The following is a 23,743-nucleotide window of genomic DNA, read 5'->3' as shown; positions in this document are numbered from 1 at the left end:
GTTGGGGGTCGGCTACCAGTTTTCAATGTTTGGACGTGCTTCCTAAGGGAAAGGTTGTACCGAGGCCGGTGATAGCTCTTAGGTCTCAATCACAGTTACCACCAGCGTTATTGTCGCAGTGGTTCGATCGTTCAGTTTTATCCATGGGCCTTATGGCGAGTCGGAGCAGTAAATTTGTGATTAACCATTGAACCGGCTGGCAACTTATATGAGGATGAGAAGTTTGAGAAGCATGGTAGTTGGTTCTCGGCACCCTGGTGGTTGCAGAAATGGTGGGGGGGTCGGCTACCTCCTTTTGATGAAGGGACGTGATTCCCATTGGAAGAGTCAACAGTTATGCGCCCTTAGGATTCAACTTTAATTCCCGCCAATGTTATCGCGGTGGTCCAGTCATTCAAATTTAACCTGAATACCTTTAGTTAGACGATGTGGAGTAGCCTTGAATAATTACCTATTGAACATTGTTGATAGATTACGAATGTGTCATGCTATAAGCATACTCATAACCACAAATTGGATACTCCGACCAACCGGAAGGCACACGGAAAAATCTGAATGACCGGACCGCCGCAACAGCAACACTGGCGGGAACTGGGGTTGAGTTCTAAGGGCTATCACCGGCCTTGGTACAACCTTTCCCTTGGGAAGTACGTCTCGTCATCGATGGGATGACCTCACCCTCACCTTTTTGTGTACTCACCAGAGTGGCGAGAACCTCCATGTCGGTAACTTCTCATCCCGAATTATGAGGTTCCCCCCGTAAGATACATATACTCATAAACTGAAAAAGACCGTGGAATTAAATTTAAGAAAGTACCAAGTTTGATTTTGCTGTGTAATATGTGAGTTTCGTTTCTTCTGCTAGCGATGCAACTGGACCAAACGAATCATGGATTATAGAATGGAATGAATTCATTTTATTATACGAGGCATAAATGCGTATCAGAATTGTTAATTTATATTTCTGACTCAAAAACGGCAAACTCCGTAAGAGCACTCGTGAATCGTATTACCTCTGTCCGAAGGAAAAGCATCTACCAGACCGACGGTGGGGTGCATTAGAATCATATGGCCTCTCAGGTCATCTAAGCCACCAAATTCCATTCCACAGCTCGGACACGTGAAGTGAGGTCTGCCGGCCTCATGGCCGTGGGAATGTTGCTGGTGCTTTGCCAGATCCACGGGGCTACCGAAGACACACGGGCACTTTTGGCACTCGTACAGAAGGCGCGAACTCTCACCATTGCCTTGACCTGTGAAAAGGAGAATCATCAATCAAATTCTGGCAGGTAGTTCAGAAAATATCAAGAAATATTGCAGCAGAATCTGAAACTGGACTTAATGTGGAATCAAGTCTTTAAATTTCTAGGATATAAGAACTTTTAGGAATTCCTTCTGTCGTTAAATTCTTTAAAGTGTGGAAACTGGGATGTAACTGTAACTTTTCAGGAGGGGGCAGGCAGATAATTCAGAAAACTCGATGAGATATTTGGTGAACTGGATACTTGATTTGGTGTGACGTTAAGAAGTTAAGCATTATAATAAAAAAGGAGGTTCACAGAATTTTAAAAGTGTATTGTATTGTAGGCATAGTAATTTGCTTTATTACTTAAAAATTAAAAAAAAAAATAATTATCATTCATCAGCAAGTTAGCCGCTGTGTGGTGATTTGAAAAACCACAATGTAAGAAATTTCACCAAGATAGCCGAGGAAAATTTTTGTTCAAATTGCGGAAGTTCAAAGAATTATGCCTCCATGATCTCTTTAGTTTAAATTTTATAAACGGTTATCAAAAAATAAACTTTTACGAAAATCTGAAAGAGTATACAACATACGCAAGCAATTTAACTTAAAAAGTAAAAATAAAGCTCTCGTTTTTTTAAAGATGTATTAAAAAAATAAAAGATTGATAAGATATGCATGCTCTTTTTTCTGTATATCTGATGTCGCTTATATTTAAATATAAATTAACTGTTACGACATCTTCGGAAAATGCGAATCTAAATTGTGTCGCAAAATTTAGCGATGACGAGTACACTCGTCAAACAGAGAGTATGTGTAATATGAAATAATATTATAATGAAATGACTATTATCTTTTTTATTTCAATAATCATATTTATTTATTTACTTAAACTAACATACTTTTTTGCATATAAATGAAAAGAAACGCAAAAAATTAATTTATTAATTTAATTTGTTCTTAGAGAATGATATTGAGCAAGACATGGTACAACACATAATAATCTTTTATTTGTTCCTTTGATTTGGACTTTGAATCAAAATATTTTAAACATCTTGAAATTTATGAATATGTTTGAGTTTTTACCGAAATTGTAATTCAAACTGCAAATTGTCACCACTTGTTACTCCTGACGAATAAACTCGTCATACCTCAAAATGTATTTTTTCCATGACGAGTATACTCGTCAAAAGCAGTTAAGTGGTTAAGTATCATCAAAGACTTCATAAATGTAAATTAAGTATCTGATAATCGTTAGAATTTCAAAGACGTTTATTGTATTCAGATCAAAGAGGCAGTTACAAAAGATTTGCCTTTTTTTTTTTTTATCATAATCACATTTCTGCAATTAATAACTGTATCTTTACTCTCAATTATTTTTTGACTTTTATAAATTCCACAAAAAAGAACAAAAACACGGAGGAAATTAAGACTTTTAGTCTGAAAACTTCAATTCTAAATAAGGGCAACAAACCACTACTTGCCTTCCCTGTATCATCTTCACTGTCTTGCATATGTAAAGAAATTATTGAAGATATATTTTCTCATCTCAGGGTCGTACTCACCTTTTGGTGCAGGTTTGGAAGATGTCTGAAGCCTGCTCATGTTCTCCCATATGTGCACGAATGAATGATTTTCCAGCTCAGCCCTGAAGAAGAATTTCTGCCGGCATTCACTGCAGTCGTAGGGTCGGGCATCGAGGCCGTGGTCGAGCATGTGGCGTTGTAAAAGGTGTGAACTGGTGAAGACAGATGCACATAGGTAGCACGTGAAATGGGAGCTACCTTCAAAAGTGTGCTCTATCAAGTGGCACTGGAGCTTTGAGGGGGAATCCAAAACCTATGGGAGATATTCAATAATGCTGAAACATGTTGAGATGTTGCAATCGTTGAAATGAATAAGAACACTTGTTTTAATGTACAATCTGGTGCTATAACGTTGGACACAGTAGAGGCAAGAATGATTCTAGCGTGAGTGCTAAAGCTGTTCCTACAATCCTAATGGCAAATGTTTACTTAAAAAAATCTAAAGTTTTAAATAGCTCTCAATTTTGTTGGTTTGGCCTTAGCCTTCTTTATTGGTAGACTAAAATTTTTACCTTTGGAACAATCAGAGTTGAGCAAATAACAATTAGAAAAAAACAAAGAATTTTTTTAAAATGTAGATTATGATATGGTTCTTAGCATACTCCTTTATGCTCCTATATTTTTGCAAACAGAGTAACTTTCATTTTTTTGCATGATGCCCAATTAAACAGTTTTCTTTAATTGTTAGTTATCAGAGATTTAGTCCAATAAAAATGCTGAATAGTTTTTCTCATCGTTTATATTCGCATATAAACTGAGAAATTTCCAGATAAATCCATTTAATAATTTAACCAATGAGAGTGGTATCCTTAAAATTTTCTCGGATAGTTTCTAATAAACTTGTCATGCCAGAGAACGCCTTGCATGACACTGGCGAACAATAGTTACGAAATATTAACCTTTGGCTTGAATCTAGCATTTTTACTGAATCAATCATGTTATCCTTGGCGAGTTATTTGGCGATTAATCCATGGCATGGGATTAATAGAATCCGAAAATCGAATTTGTGCTTTAGGCAAGTTTTTGTAAACCGATTGAAATAAAGATTTGATACAAAACTCTACTTTTAGTCACAAAATCCCATACCACATATGATATATTTAAGTCATTGCGCTTTTGAATTATCGCGTTTACATGTTTCTAAGCCGGCGTCCTGGCATAAGGGTAGCCCGTCTTCGCCGTGATCTGGGCGTCCTGGGTTCAAGTCCCGGTTTGGGCATGGTTGTTCTTCCATTGTTCTATCTGTGAGATGTGTGAATGTGCTCTCCTGTAAAAAGGGGTTGTGCAAGCGAATGAGTGATGCGTGAGTAGAAAAGTCTTACTCTTGGAACTAGTTGATGGTGCTAAATAAACAAGAGACGCTCCTCCACCGGCTTAAAATCGCTGTTTTCGTAACAGCGGGCTTGTCGATGGCAAGTACCATAAGAAACAACAACAACATGTTTCTAAAAGTACAAATCGACAGACAGTCAACCCCTTGTTAGATTTGATAGGTTTCAACGCTGCAGATGTTAAAATTTTTTACAGAATTTTACCCATCTAGTTCTCTTCGTTTTGTAACTATCGTGCAAGCTTATATATGACCAGCCGGTCAGACGGATTTTTTCGTAACAGATTTTATTGAAAATTTGACAGAAATCTGAAAATCTGGTGTAAAGACCAAATTTAAATCTTCTAGCTCAAAACATCTTTGAGTTATTTTTGTCACAGACAGACAGAGAGTCAGACGGACATTTACAAGAATTGTGTTCTTAGCACTTAGGAAGGTCTAAAACTTGAAGATTCGCCAAAATCTCGAATTCGAATTTTTTGACGATTACTGTACTGTCTCTATACTACTTATACGAGAAGGCAATAATTAAATGGTAACATACCTCATGGCACAATTTACATTCATGTTGAGTTCCTTCATGCAGAACATGGCATGTCACGTGAGCTTGAATATCCGCCTCCGACTCGAACGACATCTGGCACTTGATGCACTGATAAGTTTTCTTATCCTCTACGTGATGATGCACAGTTCTTCGGTGGTTGTCAAGGTCAGCGAATGTCTCAAATTTAACGTTGCACTCGGTGCACCTCGGTAATCCGGACTCGCCTTCTCCCTTTGAATGGAAACACTCCTTGCACATGTATGTATGAGGAGGTAATGAATCGGAAGTTTTACCGGAAGCCCGGATTATCAAATTTCCTGGATCGAACATTCTGGAACACACACAACATGGCGCCGATGTGCCAAGAGAAGGTTCGAAGGAAGCGTTCTTCAGGTGGAATTTTGCATGCATCCTAACCTCGACGTCCACAACCAGAGTCTGCCTGCAAACGACGCACGGTACCGGCAGACCATTGCCATTAGTGTTAGGTGAAGCTGTGTTATGTTGCTGAATGTGGCTCAAAAACTGGTCTTCATTGGCTAGTTGCACACGACAAACTATACACGTACTTCCGGAAACCACCTAGAAAATGAGGTATTGTTGTTGACTGAAGTTAGTACCAAAAATCATGTATGTGAAATATTGGAATTGATTAATGCTCACTTGATGAATATCAATTGCCATATATAAAATAATTTTTCAATTTGAATCAGGGTTAAAGAACATGGTTTCAAAAAGTAGCGCAAATCAACAAAAATTACTTAACCTCAACGTAAGTAAAAGTCAATTAATGCTCAGATAAATGCTCTTACTTTTACTAAGTGACTGATATCGAATAAATTATCTTAATTAATAGCATTGAAAGAATGAAGCAATTGATGTGTGTGTGTGTGTGTGTGTGAGTGTGTGTGTGTGTGTGTGTGTGTGTGTGTGTGTGTGTGTGTGTGTGTGTGTGTGTGTGTGTGTGTGTGTGTGTGTGTGTGTGTGTGTGTGTGTGTGTATTCCATGTTAAACTGTTGTAGCGTTGTTGCATGAAGTGGAATCGGTGATAATTCAGTTAAACTTGCAAAATGGAAAACAAATGCAGTTTTCGATATTGTTGTGAGCGAACCCGAGCCATGACCATTGAAGAAGAAATGACCCCAAGTCCTCCACTAAGAATATGAGATAAAAAGAGGACGAAAGAGCAAGTTTAAGAAGTTTTGACAGTTTATAAAGGGGATCTTCCGTTTTCGGGAGTGAAGTTAGAAATGAAATTGAAGAACTTCTTAGGGCGCAGTTCAAGATAATTAAAATTACTCCTATGACATTCTCAGAGGCGTGGGAAATGACACAACTCAGACACTATTTAAGAGGGCAATTATTTTTTGAACGTGGTGAAAATGAAATTATTGAATATATGCCCTAAAAGTTAGCTAATGTGATAAAAATAAATCCTAATCATTATTCAAGATATCTCATTTCTATAGAATTTCTGAGATAATATAATTATTTGATTTTTGGAATGAATTTATTGAATAAAAGAGATCTAATCTCGAATAAGAAATAGAAACGGATTGCCATTATTTCAGCATTTATTATTATGAAGTACAAAGAGACTGCAAATTCTGCAAGATAAATAAATTTCTGATTTTTTTGCAAATGAGGGCTTTTTTGTCATTAATTTAGAAAAAAAGGATAATTAATTGGCGACCGAATATTATCCACAATAATAGTTTTGCAAATGTGTTTTTTTTCCATCTCAATATTGTAATAAAAAAACATGTGAAAAATTGGATTAATTTTTTTTTCCATAATAAAATGATATTTCATTGTCTTCCTTTTTTTTTTTCTTTTTCAAAACCGTATTCTTTGGGATTTAGCATTTGGCTCTTTAGATTGTCTTATATCTAAATTAAACTGGAGATATCATAATTATTTTTTTAAATTGTTTCTAAAATTGTTACGAAATAAGACAAATCTTGAGATAAGTACATAGTGGCGAATAGTTTCTTTATCTTAAAAGTAAATTAATTGATATTTTTTAAAAAGATAAATGTGTTTGTTTGTCACTATTCCAGAGTATCTTTCATACATTTTTAAAAGAATGAATTCGCAAAATTGAAGAATTTATATTTAAGTAAATGTGTAGAGCTTCTTTCCTTCGTTGTGATAATGCTTATACCTTACTTTTACTTTGCTATGAAATTAAAACAAGCTGGAAGGCAAAGGTGGATTCCTTTACATCTAAGTTACTATCTGGCAGCATAAATTGTTGATGTTAGAAACGGTCAATATTTGGGCTTGAAAATCACTTTTCAGTCCCTAACTTCTAAGATATTGCAATTATCGAAAAACGTAAAATATAAAATTTGTTGGCAATAATGAGGTGCTAATTTGGATCATTGGATTTATTTTTCTATCTTCCATATTAAGAAAGTTATAGCGAAATGAAAATTCCAACCCCTCCACCATTCCCAACCCCCTTTGAACTAAATGGGCCATTTACGAACTCGTTCGAGATCTTTACATGTCTGACAACATATTCCAAGCCAGTTAAAATCCAAGCAAAATTACTCTAACTATCCTTTAACTTGACAACATTATATATATATATATATATATATATATATAATGATATTTTAAGCTCTTAATTTCAATTTAATTAGTTTCCAAGATTTTATCTTAATTTAGCCCATAGTAACTTCATTCTAAAATATTCTCTTATTTTGTGATCCAATTCCACTTTCTCTACTTAATTAATTCAAGAGAAGCTTTATAAAATTGCTGAATCGGCTAAATGCCTACTCTTTCACACGTTCGGTGTGAAGGGGTAGAAAACTGTCAAGTAAGCACATTCTTTTTAAAAGATCCCTGTGTTTCCTTTACATGTGATTGACATGCGCCAGAAGTCCCTATCAGAATCTTAATAATATATTGGCACTATGAAGAAATATTTTCGCTATCCATATCTCATGTTATATAAGACGAGGGATAATTTATTTCTCGCTTCTTCCCCACTTCCGTTTTTGTGCTGCGCTTTGGCGGACATGCCATGTCCGCCCCTTCTTATAAATAATTATGCTTTCCCGATGGATTAAAAAGAATTTAAAAATGTAAAAAGTATCTTCACTGTCTTCAAACTGCATTCTGTAATTCAAAATAAAATAATGTTATATTATATATATATATATATATATATATATATAAATGACTTTTAAACGAATGGCGGTTTTGGCTTTAGAGAAAGTCTCGCTTCTATAGAAATCTACATAAAAAAAAAAAACAAGGCCGTGCCCTCTTTTAGAAAAAAAGAAAATATATTTTATTCAGGAAGCAAGACTGAAATTAAATTACTCAGGTATATAAAGATATTTAATGGCGTGGAATAATTATCTCATAAGCAGTCAGCAGCAAAAATATTAGTTGAAATTATTGTAAAATGATTAATGATGAAAAAAAGATTTTAAAAATACTCACCTTGCAATGCGTAAGCTTGTGTTCAGCCAGAGTCGTCGCTGACGGGCATATCTCGTCACATATATTGCACTTATGTTTGCTTGGCGTCGCCGTATGGGCCTTCATATGATTCTCCAGCTCTCCTCTGGATTTACAGGATTCATTGCAGTAAGCACAGAACAGACTGACTGTAGTCGATCCGGCAGACCCGTTGCCGGATTTATGTTCTTTATGCATCCGAACATGGTGAGCTTGCCGCCTGTGAGCCGCAAGGCCTGATTCAGACGTGCACACGACGTCACAAATGTCACAGCGGTAATCAGACCTGTTCGCAGCAGGCGACTTGGAATTGGCATTTGTAGGAGGTTGAAGAGAATTTGCTGGAGTTGAAGTTGAGACAGTTGCTGGAATTGGTTCGCTTGAAGTTAGCTGTTCACCTGCAGAGAGTAAGGAAAAAGGTTTAAGAGAATGAAGGGATTGGTATTCAATCATCTTATGATGGTTACTTGTGAATGGATTCAGATGGGCGATTTGGTGTTGTCCGCTGAGGAATATGAGAAATGAGAAGGTTAACCTCCCTCCCACTTGAACAAAATGAGTGGTCTGTTACTAATATGCTTTTTTTTCTGAGAAAGATTATAAAAAGGATTAAAATAGTGTTATTTAAGCCTCAGTTTCGATATGGGTGAAGGTTGCCAAAATTAGATATATTGAACGACGCCAAAGTCAAATATACAGAAAGGGTTGTTAGGTGGGTAGTAGTATTGGCATGCAGTCATTCTATGGTGGTTACTTGTGAATGGATCCGGATGGACGATTTGGTATTGCCCATTGAGGAATATGAGGAATGAAGAGGTTAACTTCTGTTGTTGTTGTTTCTTATGCCACTTGCCATGGACAAGCCCGCTGTTCGAAGACAGCCGATTTAAGCCTGAGGGGGAGCGCCTCTTGTTTCTATAGTAGCGCCATCTAGGGCCAAGAGAACGACTTAGCTACACACACGTCACAACCCTTTTTACGGGGCGGACTTCATTCACGCATTTCATTCACTCAACCACAGATCGTAATTTAGACCTGAATCAGAAAACGATCACCCCTGATCCTGTACCCCCAGTGGACGACTTTGTGACCACGACAGATTTAACGCGCGTCAGCCACCAAGCACGCGGGGAATCTTCGGCCAGCAGGGTTCGAACTCGCAACCTAAGGGACGCGAATCCGACGCTCTACAAACCAGGCTATTCCGGCCGGTTAACTTCTTTTCCACTTGAATTTGAGTGGTCTGTCACTAATATGCTTTTTTTTTTTTTTCTGAGAACGAGGATAAAAAGGATTAAAATAATGATAACACCAATTAGTCATCTGCCTCCAGTCTCGCATTCACATAGAAAACAATTTTGGGATTTCTGTTTTAATCATACGAACAACTAAGGACAAAAAGCAATTTATGTTAATTGTTAAAAGCTTTCATTCACTGTAAATTTAATGTAAAGAACCTAATTGCATAATTAATAAGATGCCACTCCGGACATAGGATACAACATATCTTTTCCAATTTTGGTTATATTTCATTTTTCCTCTGTCTGCGTAATTTTTTAAAATCACTATTTAGATATGATTTTTGTGAATAAGTTCAAATATTTTTCTAATAAAGTGAACTGATACTATATGTTATGCAATAATAATATGATATAATAAAAATCTGTAATCGTAAAAATAAACACCCTAAACTGCGAAAAACGCGAGATGCAATAGAAAATAGACTGATTGCTAACCCTAGGAAATCGCGGGATAAGCAGCTGAAGAGTTAATTTTTTATGCAAATAGAGAAAAGATTGTTAATTTATTTTTATATCTTATTGCACAATCTTTTCTATATGTAAGGCCAAAAGAAAAAAAGATGAGTTGCAGTAAGATAATTAACAAAATTCATAAAACTTCCACAGGTTTAAGAAGTAAAATATTTATTTTAAATTAATCAAAATTCGAAATTTTAGGAAAAAAATGCAAAAAGATAATAAAATATTTTTTCTGACAATAAATAGAAATTCTTTATTTATAAATCTTAGCTGTGCTTTCTCAACTTCAAGCAACTTCAAGAATGCGAATATCTCACAAATGAATGTTTACAAGCGGTAAGAAGCTCTACAAAATTTTTAAGTCATGATTAAAAAATACTGTTCATATAAAAGCTAAAACAAACATAGAAAAAATAGATATAACTATTATCGATTTCCATTACGGCCATTTAAATTTTTTTCCATAAAAGGCGAGTGATAAATCTCGGGAGTATTTTGTTTATACTCATAAATATTCCTTTAATTTCTATAAAATAAATAATTTCAATTGATTCCGATCAAAAATTATGTTTCCACAACTGTAAATCTTTGATTACTAAAATTTTTTTTAAAAATAAGTTCTGAAAAATCCTATTTTTTTCACTGGAAAAATCCAAACCAAAACACTTAGTTACCTCTTGATATGTTTCCATTCGTAGATTTTTTCGTGCAAAGATTCTGTGCTTCTTCGTTTTGTTGTCCAGTCGTAGGTCCAGAAGTTGGTGGTGGTATTACATGCGGTGGAACAGGACTGCTGCCACTCGGGTGGCCGATAAACTGGTGCGCTGGTGGCGAAGAAGTTGCTATTCCTTGGTGGACGGTTTGGATGTGTCTGTCGAGGAGGAATTCAACATGGAACGCGTCGCCACAAGCACTACAAGTGAACTGCTTCTTATGGGTAGAAGTGTGGAATCGAAGCTGAACCTCGTTGGGGAAGATCTGATCGCAGAGGAGACACCGGTATGTGGTGCTATTGGAAGTTCTGGAGTGGAAGTTCTTGGAAGACAGGTGGTTGAGCTTGACGTGCACCTGGAATTCCATTTCGGATCTAAAATAAGCGCTGCAAGAAGTACACTTCAAAGATCGGCATTCGTTGCTGTGCTTGACAGCGAAATGGACTTGGATGCTGACCTGGAAGATATGCATAATTAGTTTTATCATTATATTATACAAAGCTGAAAATAAAAGGAAAATTAACTGAAATGCAATAAAAAGATTTGAACCTCTTGTTCGACATATCATACATCATGATTATGTTTCAGACTTGATTTATCTATCTTTAGTATGTCTTTAAAAATTATTTTAAATGTATATAAGCTATCACGGGCTTTTCAAAAATTATTAAATATCGTCTCAACGCACCTGAAAACAAATCCAACAATTAAAACAATGATATTCATTTTTATTAAATATATTAAAAATATTTCTCCAAATTTATTAATCCTTTACATTCGGAAAAGTAATTTGATACAGAATTATTCACCTAATACAAAGATTGCTTATTGCACCGAGAAATAAATATATATAATTGTTTTAAGTTGAATTATCCCATTTAATTAATTTGCATCTTCTTACTACTCCAGGCCGCGGTGGCTGGTGGTAAGGTGTCGGCTTGTGAGCCGTAGGGTTTCAGGTTCGAGACCCGATTCCACCGAAGAACCGTTGTGTAAGGGGGTCTGTTGTACGTTAAATTCGTCATGCCAAACGTCCCCCCCTGGTGTGGTGTGGAGAGGGGGTGCCAGCTCAGGTGTCATCCTCGTCATCTGAACGCTGTTCAAAATTGCGAGGTCCGTCCCAAAACAGCCCGAGTGTTGCTTTACAACGGGACGTTTATATAACTAAACTAAACTAAACCTTCTTTCTACTCCCTCGGCACTTTTATCAATCAAAATTAAATAAATAAAACTTCAAAATGATGCACCGTCTTGAATGGTAAGTGAAAGTCACCATCTAAAAGGTTAAAATTTCCGACAAAATTGTACCAATATATTATTGGTCCCACTAAAGAGTTTCCGATTTTTGTAGAGGTGTAAAAATGATTTTTTGTGCAATAATATACTCTGAAATTAGTCAAAGAAGACCTTAGAATTTTGATTAGTTTTCAACAAAACAATTCTAATTAAAATTCTAAAATATTCTTTACAGTGAGCACATACAACCCAAGAAATACAATCTCAGTTCGGGAGATCCAGATGCAATGGTTTACCCTATAGAGCTTTATGCAATTTCTTCAACTCACATGTCACAATGTATAGCGAATATGTCTGCGTATAAACATAACCATGTTAAGGGAAAGTCAACCAACTGACTCTCCGACCCGCCACGAAGGCACACGGATTTAAACCATAAGGCGGAATGACCGGACCGCCGCAACAGCAACACTGGCGGGAACTGTGGTTGAGTTCTAAGGGCCATCACCGGCCACGGTACAACCCTTCCCGAAGGAAGTACGTGCCATCATCGATGGGAGGAGTCGGATCCCCCACCTATTTGGGTAACTTCCAGGGTGGCGAGATCCAACCACCATGCCGGAAGCATCTCATCCTCATTTCGAGTTGCCCCCCGGTGGTCATATTAAGGGAAACATCATTGATTATTTATTAAGATTGTTAAATAAGTTAAATATTTAAAATAAAATATTAAACAATGCAGTGCTTCATTTTTAGGAGAAATATGAGATACAAAATACAATTTTTATTTCCAGATTTCTTTTGCCGATTTTTCTATTTTTTTGCTTCCTCGTAATCAAAGCCTATAAAGCAAAAGTATACTGATCTTCAAAAAATTTGTTTGACAATTAGCCTAGTTAAGGGCATTTCTCTATAAATAAAATGTATATTTTTGAAACTATATTTGTTTTTACTTGAGTATGTGAATGCTGTGACTAAAAAAAAAAAAAAGTTTAAACGAACTAGATGAATGAAATTCGGTATGCAGTCTTTCTTAGTCTAATTTGTAGATTCTTTTTATAAATTTTAAACGAAATCTAGCAGCTCAAGTACAAGATAAGTCAATAACTATGAAACGGAAAGAGCTAGATAGATAAAATTTAGTATCTCAAATGTAGATTTTTTTTTTTTTTTTTCAAATTTAAAACAAAATTTGTTGAAAGGTTGACTGTCTGCTAGTTTATCATTCGAATACATACAAACGCAATATCTGAAGAACGCAATGATTTAAATAAAAAAAATTTGATGTATGAACTTTTGTCTAAAATTGTAGATGTGTGTCCAGTTCTGGTTACATTCGGTTGGAAAAAAAGTCGTCGAAAAATAATTTCGTCAGAAAAATGATTTTCGGGTTCTTGAGTACAAATCATATGCAATAATTAATCATCAAAAATCGCTGGATAGATTCAGTAAAAATGGCAGATTCAAGCTAAATATCCAGGGCCTGACTAAGGCAGGGGCATACGGGACAGTTACCCCTGGCCCCCACATTAGACGGGCCCTCAAATCGAATAGAAAATTTATTTTACGTTTCCGTTTTTAATGAACGTTCTTCATTACTAAAGTAGTGTAGCAGAGGGTGCCTTCAAAGAAGTATTTGCCCCGGGCCCTAAGTCGGGCCCTGTAAATATCTGTATTGTGTAAATGTTGTTCGCTGAAGCCCTACAAAGCATTTCCGGACTTACTCAAAGCCACGCCTTTATGAATGAGGAGGACTACAACACCTTTAAACACCTATTAAAAAGTATGCGAGAGAGTTTTGGAGGGACCCCTCCGGGTTGTTTCTCTAATATAAAAAAATATTTTTAACCCTTTCGCATGTAGCAAAGCATATTTATCTAGTAAATCACGCAGACATTAAACATAATCTTTCTTCTTTAGCTTACAGCAAAGGGGTAAAAAATAACGCAATTAAACATTTAATAAAACAATGGAAACGGTTCAAATTTCAGGACTACAATGTAATCTATTGTTGGAAATTAGGCGAAAAATATTTTTAAAACATTTGCCAAATTCATAAAAAAAATTCGCACAAGTATTAAATTGATATTGTTACAAAAATAATGTTTTGAATTTTGTAACGATGTAAAATTAATTTTTGTACAATAGTGATTATATAGAATGTTACTATATAAGTACTAGAAAATAACTTAAAATATTGATTCAGTTAATAATCCGTTAACATGTGAATCTAAATAGGAGCCTCAAAAGGAACACGGCCTATATTCTATAATGTCTCAATCGTCAATGAGTACAAAACAATCGTACTTATATAGAATGTTAATAATAAAAAAATAACTAAAAATATTATTATCAATTTACCTGAGTTGAAAATATATTAACATGTGAGTTAAAAATATGTTAACATCTACAAAAAGCCCTAAAAATGGACACTGTCTATATCCGCTAAATATCTAAATCCGCCACTGCGCACAAACAGCTATCTACACCTGGCGATCTATAGGCATACCAAACATTTTCTCCAATACAAAGAAACAAATACAAAGAAAACACACACACACACAAGGCATGCGCTTCACCCCTTAAAAAAACAATGGCATCCTTTCACACCAGCGGCTGCATCAAAGAGGACCGGACTCCCTGACCTGAGCGGGGTCATTGACGGAATCGTGCATATTCAAAACAAGATTCCCGAGAGTGTCACGCCACCAATTTGCTAATTCCTTTTCTCAAGGAAGAGGCGACCTCATCTTTGATTAAGTATCGGCTCGATTGGAGCAGGCCGCCTCGTAGCAGATAAGAGATATTAGCTCATAAACGAATTGAGCGTGGGCAACATGAATGGAAAATGGAGTCGTATGATTAATGGTTCGGGACGGAGAAAGTACGGGTAGCAGCACATCCCGTACCACCTGCGAGGTAACGCTTTTAATTGATAGATCGTTTAATGTGAGGGTCGGAGTTTCAAGTGTTCGGTGAGATACAACGACTTATAAATCAGCGATTCCCAAACTCTTTTTTTTTTACTATTGTATATGAAGTATGGAAAGAGAACCTACTGTAATCGTCATGAAATTCAAGTTAGTTTAGTTATATTAACGTCCCTTTTTAATCCAACACGAGGGCTATTTAGGGACGGATCTCGTAATTTTGAACCGCGCTCAGATGACGAGGACGATACCTGATCCAAAAAATTCGAACTCGAGATTTTGAGAATCGCAATGCTTCATAATCTCGCTGAGGACGAAAAACATAAATTTATAATCATGCCTGCAAGCCTCTGAAATTGATAAATAAAAAGCACTTTGAGTGAAACGGATAAATCTGGTTTCAAGATTCTACAATGTCTGTGGATTTCTATCAAATTTTGAAAGAAATCCATTTACTGAAAGTCTGTCTGCACGGCTGCTCACATATAAGTTAACATGTTAATTACAAAATGAAGAGAGTTAGACAGATAAAATTGAGTACACGGATTTAACATCTAAAATGAAGATATCTATCGAATTTGGAACCAAATCCATAAAAAGGTTGACCGTCTGTCAGTTTGTATTTTCACAAGCTTAAAAATATGATAATTTTAAACTAAAGCAGAACTTAAATTGTAGTTTTGCGATTTATTTTAATTTCAATTGGACGGGAAAAAATTATTCAAAATACACTTTCGATATTCGTGTTACCACGGAAAGAGGGTACAGTAGCTTCTGAGGGTACCGCAGAGCACCCGAGGGCAGAAGCCTTAACGTCTAGCTCAAATGAAGATGACACTCACACTTGCACAACCCCTTTTTATAGGGGAGGCTCTTTCAAACACCTCACCGATAGAACACAGAGGAAGAACAACCATGCCCGAACTAAGGCTCGAACCCAGAACGTCCAGATCACGAGGAAGACGCTCTAAACCAGACATCGGCATTCTTTTAAACTAATATAAGAAATAAAGTTTCGACAGGATTTTTTTAAAAGATCCTCATCAATTGATTTAAATGGGTATGCTTTAATGATACCATTAATTTAAAATAACAAGCAATTATTTTAAATATTGCAGCTGAACGGATTGAATCGTTCACTAGGCCGGAATTTGTCCATCATCGAACTAAATGGATCTTTGGTGGAGTTGCAGATGTAATATAGAATCTGCGCTCCTGGAAACAAAGATCACGGAGAAAAAAAAACATCGCTGCTCCTTTTTTTACCTTCTAGTTAATTACAAAAAATTAATTGCATGACTCGCATTTTATAATGCAACGTTATTATATTTTATTATGCAACCACAATAGGCTGTATAATTAACAAATAAGCTCACTAGATAGGCAACTGAACTGATAGGCAACTTGGAATTTCATTAGGAACAAGGATTTTTTTTTGTGCATTTTGGGGGCATCAGTTTTTTGTAATAGTTCAACGTTTTCACATTTTCAAGCAAAAATAGCTTCGAAGTTCAACATACTTTAGTAAAAAGCAAACTCTTTAAAAAATAACTACTAAGCCGTTTACTTACTTAATATATTAAAGCTTCGAAAAACCTCAAAAAGAATTAAAATTCATGACTTCCCATAAAGGTCCAAATGCCTATTCGGTAGTCATTTGGATGTCCGGGATCAAAATTATGGTGCATTATTAGAACCTCCCTCCCCCCTTCTATATTTTCTTTAATATCGATAACTCCCAATCACAGCCATCGATATTCAGGAATTTCTACCTTGACGAAGAAAATCGCCATTTTCTTCTTCAATTCCAATATTTTTGAGGTAGTATTAATTGTGAAGTTTGTGGCAGCACCTCTTAAATGTCTATTCTACATATTCATTAATAGCCTCTGAGGAGCTGTGATCACGATCCTCGTGCCTTCCCTTTCGTTCTGCTTGGACAAGCTCACGATCCCTCATTTGGCAGGGCTGTTCGGAAGAAGCAATAATTGAAGGCTTGATGAATTTATAAATAATGAGGAGCAGGTAGCTTGCAGAGTATAAATAGATGCCTTATGAAGGCACTTTAATAATACCATCTGCTGGCTGGTAGCTGGAGATTATGAAAACATTGCATTCAAACACCGGAACGTTGGAGACTGGGAGCCTGTTGTTCAACCCGTCATGGCTGTTCAAATATTGATGGCATAATTATTGGGTGTTCATATTAATCATATGAACATAGGAAAAAATATTATGCTCAAGATGCATAATGTTTTAATGAAATATTTATTAAGAAATTGCTCATTCTTTTAAGATTTTTTTTTTTCAAGAAAGCTGGTATTTTCTCATTAAGATTTGCGTTCAAAGTTGGTAGTAGAAAAGACGTTAAAGTGCATTTACAATACTATAAAATACAACTTTTAATAACTTGACATTTGTTGTCCGTTTTTTTTTCTTTTGAATATTATTTTTAAATTATTTAGAATGATTTATTTGGAATTATTTTCTTTTTATAATTATTTTCAAATGGTTTAGAATTATTTTCAAATGATTTAGAATTATTTTTAAATGATTTAGAATTATTTTTAAATGATTTAGAATTATTTTTAAATGATTTAGAATTATTTTTAAATGGTTTAGAATTATTTTCAAATGGTTTAGAATTATTTTCAAATGATTTAGAATTATTTTTAAAAAATTATTTACCTATTTTACGGAAATTAATGTGATTAATTTTTTTTTACTTGTGACCTGCACATAAAATATTTATTAAAATGGGCATCCTTCTGAATTCTTTTATAAGAAATTTTCAAACTGTATACATTTCTTCAATTTTTTATTTTAAGATTACATTGTCTTAGTTTAAAACAGAGTTGAAGGTATACAGATTGCTGAAAATTGCTTTATAATTAAATGAAAATAAATTATCTTCAAATAAGCTAAAATTTTTGAACAGGTTTATTATTCCCGATACAAATTAGTTTCCTTTTTGTAATTTTATTTCGCGATGTCTGTCCAAACTGGGAGTGAACTGTTCAGTTCAGTTATATTAACGCCCCGTTTTAAAGCAACACTAGTGCTATTTTGGGATAGACCTAGTAATTTTGAACAGCTATCAGATGACGAGGGAGACAGCTGAGCTGGCACTCCCTCTCTTAACTTCTACACCATACCAATGGGAGGAGTTTGGACCCGAAGGATTTAGCATGCACCAGACCCGACAACGGACATCGGACACTTCTTCATGTCCCGTTGCAACGTTCCGATTCTGAAGCTCAGACCATATTACTAGGCTTCCACAGCCCTAATAGAAGCGAACAGGCAAGTATTGATAACGTACTCCTGAGCTTTCAAATGAAATAAAAATTGTCAAAATTATTACTAGTTGGGACTGTGAAACTGTTGCCCCCCCCCCTCGGAAAATATAGAGTTAAATAATGTTTTTGAGATTGTTACTTTGGAAAATGGATGGGGGTAGGAGGGAATGACGATATATTTATTATCTCAAGATTAAGAATTTTTTTGATAAAAATAAAAGTTGTTGAAATCGGGCTTATGTTTGGAGTTGGGGGATTGGTCCTTCAGTTTTTCTGATTATTTTAAGTACATAGATGTTATAAAATATATGAAAAAAAAATCATGTTACATTCCTTCCACACTCACCTTCGAATCGAATATCTGTTTACACAGGGCACACCGGTACAGGTGGTAAGCATGCACATCCATCAGGTGCTTCTGTAGCTCGTCTGGCTTTTGGAAAAGTTTCATGCAAGATGGACATCCATACTCGGTGGATGCCGACAGGAAGTGCCCGATCACGTGACTGTCCAACAACGCCTCTGTGCTGAATTCAGCATTGCATTCAGGACAGGTATGTAGTTGAAGGGAGGAAGTAGCCACAGGTACCGGACCTTGGCCGGATGTCGAGGCGGCCGCCGCTGCGTCCAGATGACTCTTGAGATGAGTTCGGAAGGATTCGAAATCGGAGAAACCTGCATTGCACTGGCTGCACAGAAGTGTGTTGGGGCTGGTGTCTGGACTATGACCTGTTGAAGAAGAGTGATATACATATTAAAACAGAAATATGCATGATTTGTAAAAAAAAACACTTTAGAAGTATTTTAAAAAATAGCCATTTTCAATAAAAACATCTACGAATTAAAATGATATCTTAGATTAGTTAGATTTTGAAAAATCAGGAAGTTTTAATCATCACTGAATCCAAAAAAATCTATTAATAGCATTAAGTTTTAGATACAAGATAGCTCGGAAATACAGGGTGATTCAAAAGTCCGTTAACATTTGAAAAATGAATAATTACGGAATAATGCAGGCATAGAGATAAAAATGGATGCACATGCTTGAAATGACCTAAGGTTTTATTGAAACGAAAAAGAATGCAAAAAAATGGCTAATGGATGACTTTTTATATAATAACAAAAACAATAATTAGCATAAATTTTTTTTGGCAAAGACTGTGTTTTTTTTTAACTAACTCCACATATCTACCGTCATTCTACAACACCTGTAGTCGAAGCACAATATTGTGAACATCGCAGTACAACATATTTGTAGGTGTGGTGAGAAACTGTCATCGAATATTGCTTTTTAGCATCCCTAATGAGATTGGACGATTGCGGTAGACTTGCAACTTCAGTAAACCCGCCCCCCCCCAACCAACGTCATGCAATGAGGTTTCCACGACTGTTCTACGATTTTTGGAGCCCAAATTTTCAGTTGTGAGAGTTAACAGACCCTTTGGCTTTGTCGGTCCACAACACGTTAGGCAAATAATTTAGATACAAAATAGCTCGGAAATACAGGGTGATTCAAAAGTTCGTTAACATTTGAAAATTGAATATTTTACGGAATAATGCAGGCATAGAGATAACAATTGATACACATGCTTGAAATGACCTAAATGTTCTCCTATCTTTCGCATTTTTTTTTGTTTTGTTTCAATAAAACTCCATATCATTTCAAGTATGTGTGTGAATTTTTACTTGTCTACGTACATTATTCCGTGAATTAATTAATTTTCACATGTTAATGAACTCTTGAATCACCCGGTATATTTTAACGCGATAACAATGCATCAAGTTAAACAAATAAAATTTGGTATTTATTTTTTATACCCAAATTGCAATAAGCACACTAGAGGTAGGGATCTGAATTGTATATTTGAATCTATTCTTTGTACTGTAAATGTACAAGAAAATGATGGGGATGGATTGGATTTTGTGGGATTTAATGGCGCAAAAGCAATACTTGGCTATGTTACGCCGCCAGACATAAGGCTAAAAAAAAATTAGTTAAAAATTCTGTAAAAAGTAGAATCCCGTTAATAATATAGCGTAGCAATGTATTTTAACGTTGAAAACAAGAAGTTAAAAATGACAAAAAGAAAAGCGAAATGTTAAATAAGATGGTAAGTACCATCTTATCTAACGGTGAGTTATTATTAACATTTCTTATTTCATCTCATAAATCACTCTTATTTCATCTTATTAACTTACTTAATCCGTTAATAAGATGGTAATTACCATCAGTTGCTTTCCAAAATTTAAAAAGGCTTTTTGTGGGGACCTTCCCTCTCAAGCATTCACAAGATAATGGATTGAAGAATGCTTTTGAGAGTTTGAAAACATTCGAAATTATAAATAATTAGATGTGTTATTGTTGCGAATGATGTGGTTTTAGCTTCACAACTTGATCGGCAATACTATTCTGATTCTGAACCAGAAGATAGTAAATTAAATATATATTTAAATAAATACATGCATATATAATATATTATATATGCGCACGCACGGACACATACAGGCGCACACACACAAAATCACGCGTACATTCTTTAAGTACACGTATATAAGACGAAACTAATGTTCGTCATCTGACCGTAGGGCTCTTTTCTATTTAAACTAATAATATAATTCTATAATATTACCAATATCTTTCGGCCATTTAAACGATTGAGCTTTGAAAAGACGGTCTATGTTAAGATTTAAATCTAAAAGAATTCAAAAAAGTATAAGCTATAATAAATTAAATGTAAAAAAATGATTGGACAATTAAAAGAACTATCGTCAGCAATTAAAAGAAAAGTATCAAAACCTGCCGTTTCAGATTGCAAGCAACTCAAATGGTTGCAATCTGACTTGGGTGGCCTTAATAAGTTTTTTTCCCCCATTTAACTGATTATTTGTTTCGAGAACTATATTTTACTCGGTTAGAACAGTGGATAATTGAAACTATAGATGAACAATTTCCTAATTATAGTAGTTAGTACAGAATAATACAGTTTAACCAAAGTAATAAAACCGAGACCTTGAACTCGCTGCTTTTTTTTTTCTGAATGCCTTTCGGTAATATCCTTATAATCTAGCTTCAATGTTGACTCAGTGTCCGCTATCATTAGGGCTGAGTAGATAGAAGAATATATCTAGCCAGCAAATGAAAAAGGTTTCTTGTTCCTTTGTTCTAAGCATTAACTATTTCATTACCATTTGGTATATAGTATTTACATAGCATTATTAATCTAATACATGAAGCAACTTTGTATCTTTATTTGATTGTATATGCTGCATATGTTATATTGGTTACAGTTATAGTCAAACTGTTTGCTGTTGTTCTTTTAAAGATGTGTGCCATCTCTGACAACGAAAAAAAAAAAATACAAAATATTACTGTAGGAAGTTAGTTTTTTTTCCAAACTGTTTCCCACCCCCCCATATGGGACAAATGTTAATGATAATTTTCATCACTTTTTATTTATTTCTACATTTTAAATTCCTTTAAAAAATAGCATAATAAAAATGTTCGCATCTGTAAATAAACATATTCGACAAATAGGATAAAATCATATAACGTAAAAGAACTTAATTTGTGCTGGAGTCCTGACTTAGGGGTATCGCGTCTTCCCCATGATCTAGGCTTCCCGAGTTCGAGTCCTGGTTCGGGTATGGTTGTTCTCTACCTTGTGTTCTATCTGTGAGGTGCGTGAATGAGCCCCTCTGTGAAAAGGGGTTGTGGAAGTGAGTGTGTGCGTGTTTCTTCTTCTTATGAGCTAGAAGTCAGACTTCTGCCCTCGGGTGCTCAGGGGTCTTTACCCTCAGAAGCTACTGTGCAAAAAACTTGGCTTAAAATAGTCACACGACAAAAAAAAAAAAAAAAAAAAAAAAAAAAAAAAACCACTCTTAATTTGTCATTTACAATGTGGAAATGTATCGGGTGTTTAAGCATACGTTAAAAGATGCATACCCAGTTATTTACAATTTGGGTTTTGCCAAATTAGACTTTGATCTTATCTTACTTTGGTAGAAAAAGACTTTTAGGACATTGAAAGTTTGACAAAGAGAAAATATAGAACCGTTAGCATCTTCTAGAATGACATCCAATCGTTGAGAAAGGGCAAAGTTTATGCCATTCGTGAAAATATAGAACCGTAAGCATTGTCTAGAAGACATCCAATCGTTGAAAAAAGGCAAAGTTTATGTCATTCGTGAAAATATAGAACCGTAAGCATTGTCTAGAATGACATCAAATCGTTGAAAAAGGGCAAAGTTTATGCCATTCACGAAAATTCGTCTCTAAACTTAAAAATGTGAACCATTGCAAACTTTTATTCAACGTTTATTGAATGTTCACTCAAATAGGTAAATCGGACATTATCAAACACAGTATAATTTACGGCCTAAAGTGACCTGTAAAATTAATTCAGCCATAGAAGAGCTATATTCTTCAAAAACAGTTTAAACTTATCTAACTATTATATAAAAAAAGTTAATGTAAATATAGCGTTTTATACGATTTGCGGTGTGTTGATAGCAAGTCATCAGACCCATGATAATTAAGGTTTGTTTTGACAATATTGTTTGAAATATTTAATGAAAATTTTTAGTACGAATCAGTAAGTATTTATATTGCACTTGATGGTGAAACGGTGACAAGAAAGGAAGAATAAAATTTTAATTGACACCAAATTAATAGCAAAGGACTTGAAACCAATATAATTTGTTAATTCTACTTATAAACACATTGCTTGGGAAAATATTAATAAATAACTATCTGGTTTTTTTTACCTTTTTCGATTAGCGAAAACTTTAGTTTCTTGGTTCGCTAACGTCTGAATATCCAAGCAATAGACGTGTTAACTCTGCAATGATTTTTATTTTCTCTTATACGTAGTATAGAGTTAGTATAGTATTGCAATTGTTAAAAAAAAATTCAAATTCGCGGTTTGGATGAATCTCCACGTTTTAGTTTTCCTTAAGTTCAAAAAACATATTTTTAGAAATTGCCCGTCTGTCTGTCTGTTTGACACAAAAATAACTCAAAAACTCTTTGATCTATACCGTTGAAATTTGGTATACGGACTTAGAATAAAATTTGTAAACATCTATTAAATTTTGAGCAAAATCCGCTCAGAGAATATCTATCTGTGCGGCTATTCGAATATAAGTTAACAAGATAACTACAAAACGAAGAGAGCTAGATGGATAAAATTTGGCATACACATTTAACATCTATAATGTAGACACCTATCAGATTTTTGAGGAGTTCAGCATCTGCAAACGTGTACTTTCACAAACATATAAATGCTGTAACTCCAAAACGCAGCGAGTTAAGTATATTAAATTTGGCATGTAATTTTATGAGTACAAGTGCAGTTTTGAGTCAAATTCTTTTTCAATCGATTGGAAAAAAACGCATCTGAAATACAGATGCGATTTTCAGATGTTATTAATCTCATGTCAGGACTTAATTTCCAAATATATCGCCAAGGATCTCACCATAGGTCAGTAAAAATGCGGAATTCACGCCAAAGGTTAATATTTCGTAATCATTGTATGCCAATGACATACAATGCGTTCTCTAGTATAACATCGTTTTAGAGAGTACGCGAGGAAGTTTTGGGTATACAACTTCCTCTGGTTTAAATA

At 34.9% G+C, this 23,743-nt stretch overlaps 1 protein-coding gene across 1 annotated transcript in view; it reads right to left on the bottom strand.

The window, feature by feature from the left end:
• LOC129987606 (zinc finger protein 423-like) overlaps positions 1–23,743 on the bottom strand; it is a 50,054-nt gene that overhangs the window by 4,554 nt on the left and 21,757 nt on the right. The window contains exons 6-11 of the mRNA XM_056095565.1: positions 18,465–18,847; positions 10,615–11,110; positions 8,163–8,578; positions 4,704–5,285; positions 2,809–3,082; positions 1,014–1,253 (exon numbers count right to left, since the gene is read on the bottom strand). Of these exons, the coding sequence (XP_055951540.1) occupies positions 1,014–1,253; positions 2,809–3,082; positions 4,704–5,285; positions 8,163–8,578; positions 10,615–11,110; positions 18,465–18,847 (2,391 nt within the window). The remainder of the gene's footprint in view (positions 1–1,013; positions 1,254–2,808; positions 3,083–4,703; positions 5,286–8,162; positions 8,579–10,614; positions 11,111–18,464; positions 18,848–23,743) is intronic.

Source organism: Argiope bruennichi, chromosome 10, assembly GCF_947563725.1.
Source record: "Argiope bruennichi chromosome 10, qqArgBrue1.1, whole genome shotgun sequence".
Classification (NCBI taxonomy): Eukaryota; Metazoa; Arthropoda; class Arachnida; order Araneae; family Araneidae; genus Argiope; species Argiope bruennichi.
Note: the sequence above shows the minus strand (reverse complement) of the source record. Positions and strands in the feature narration are given on the sequence as shown.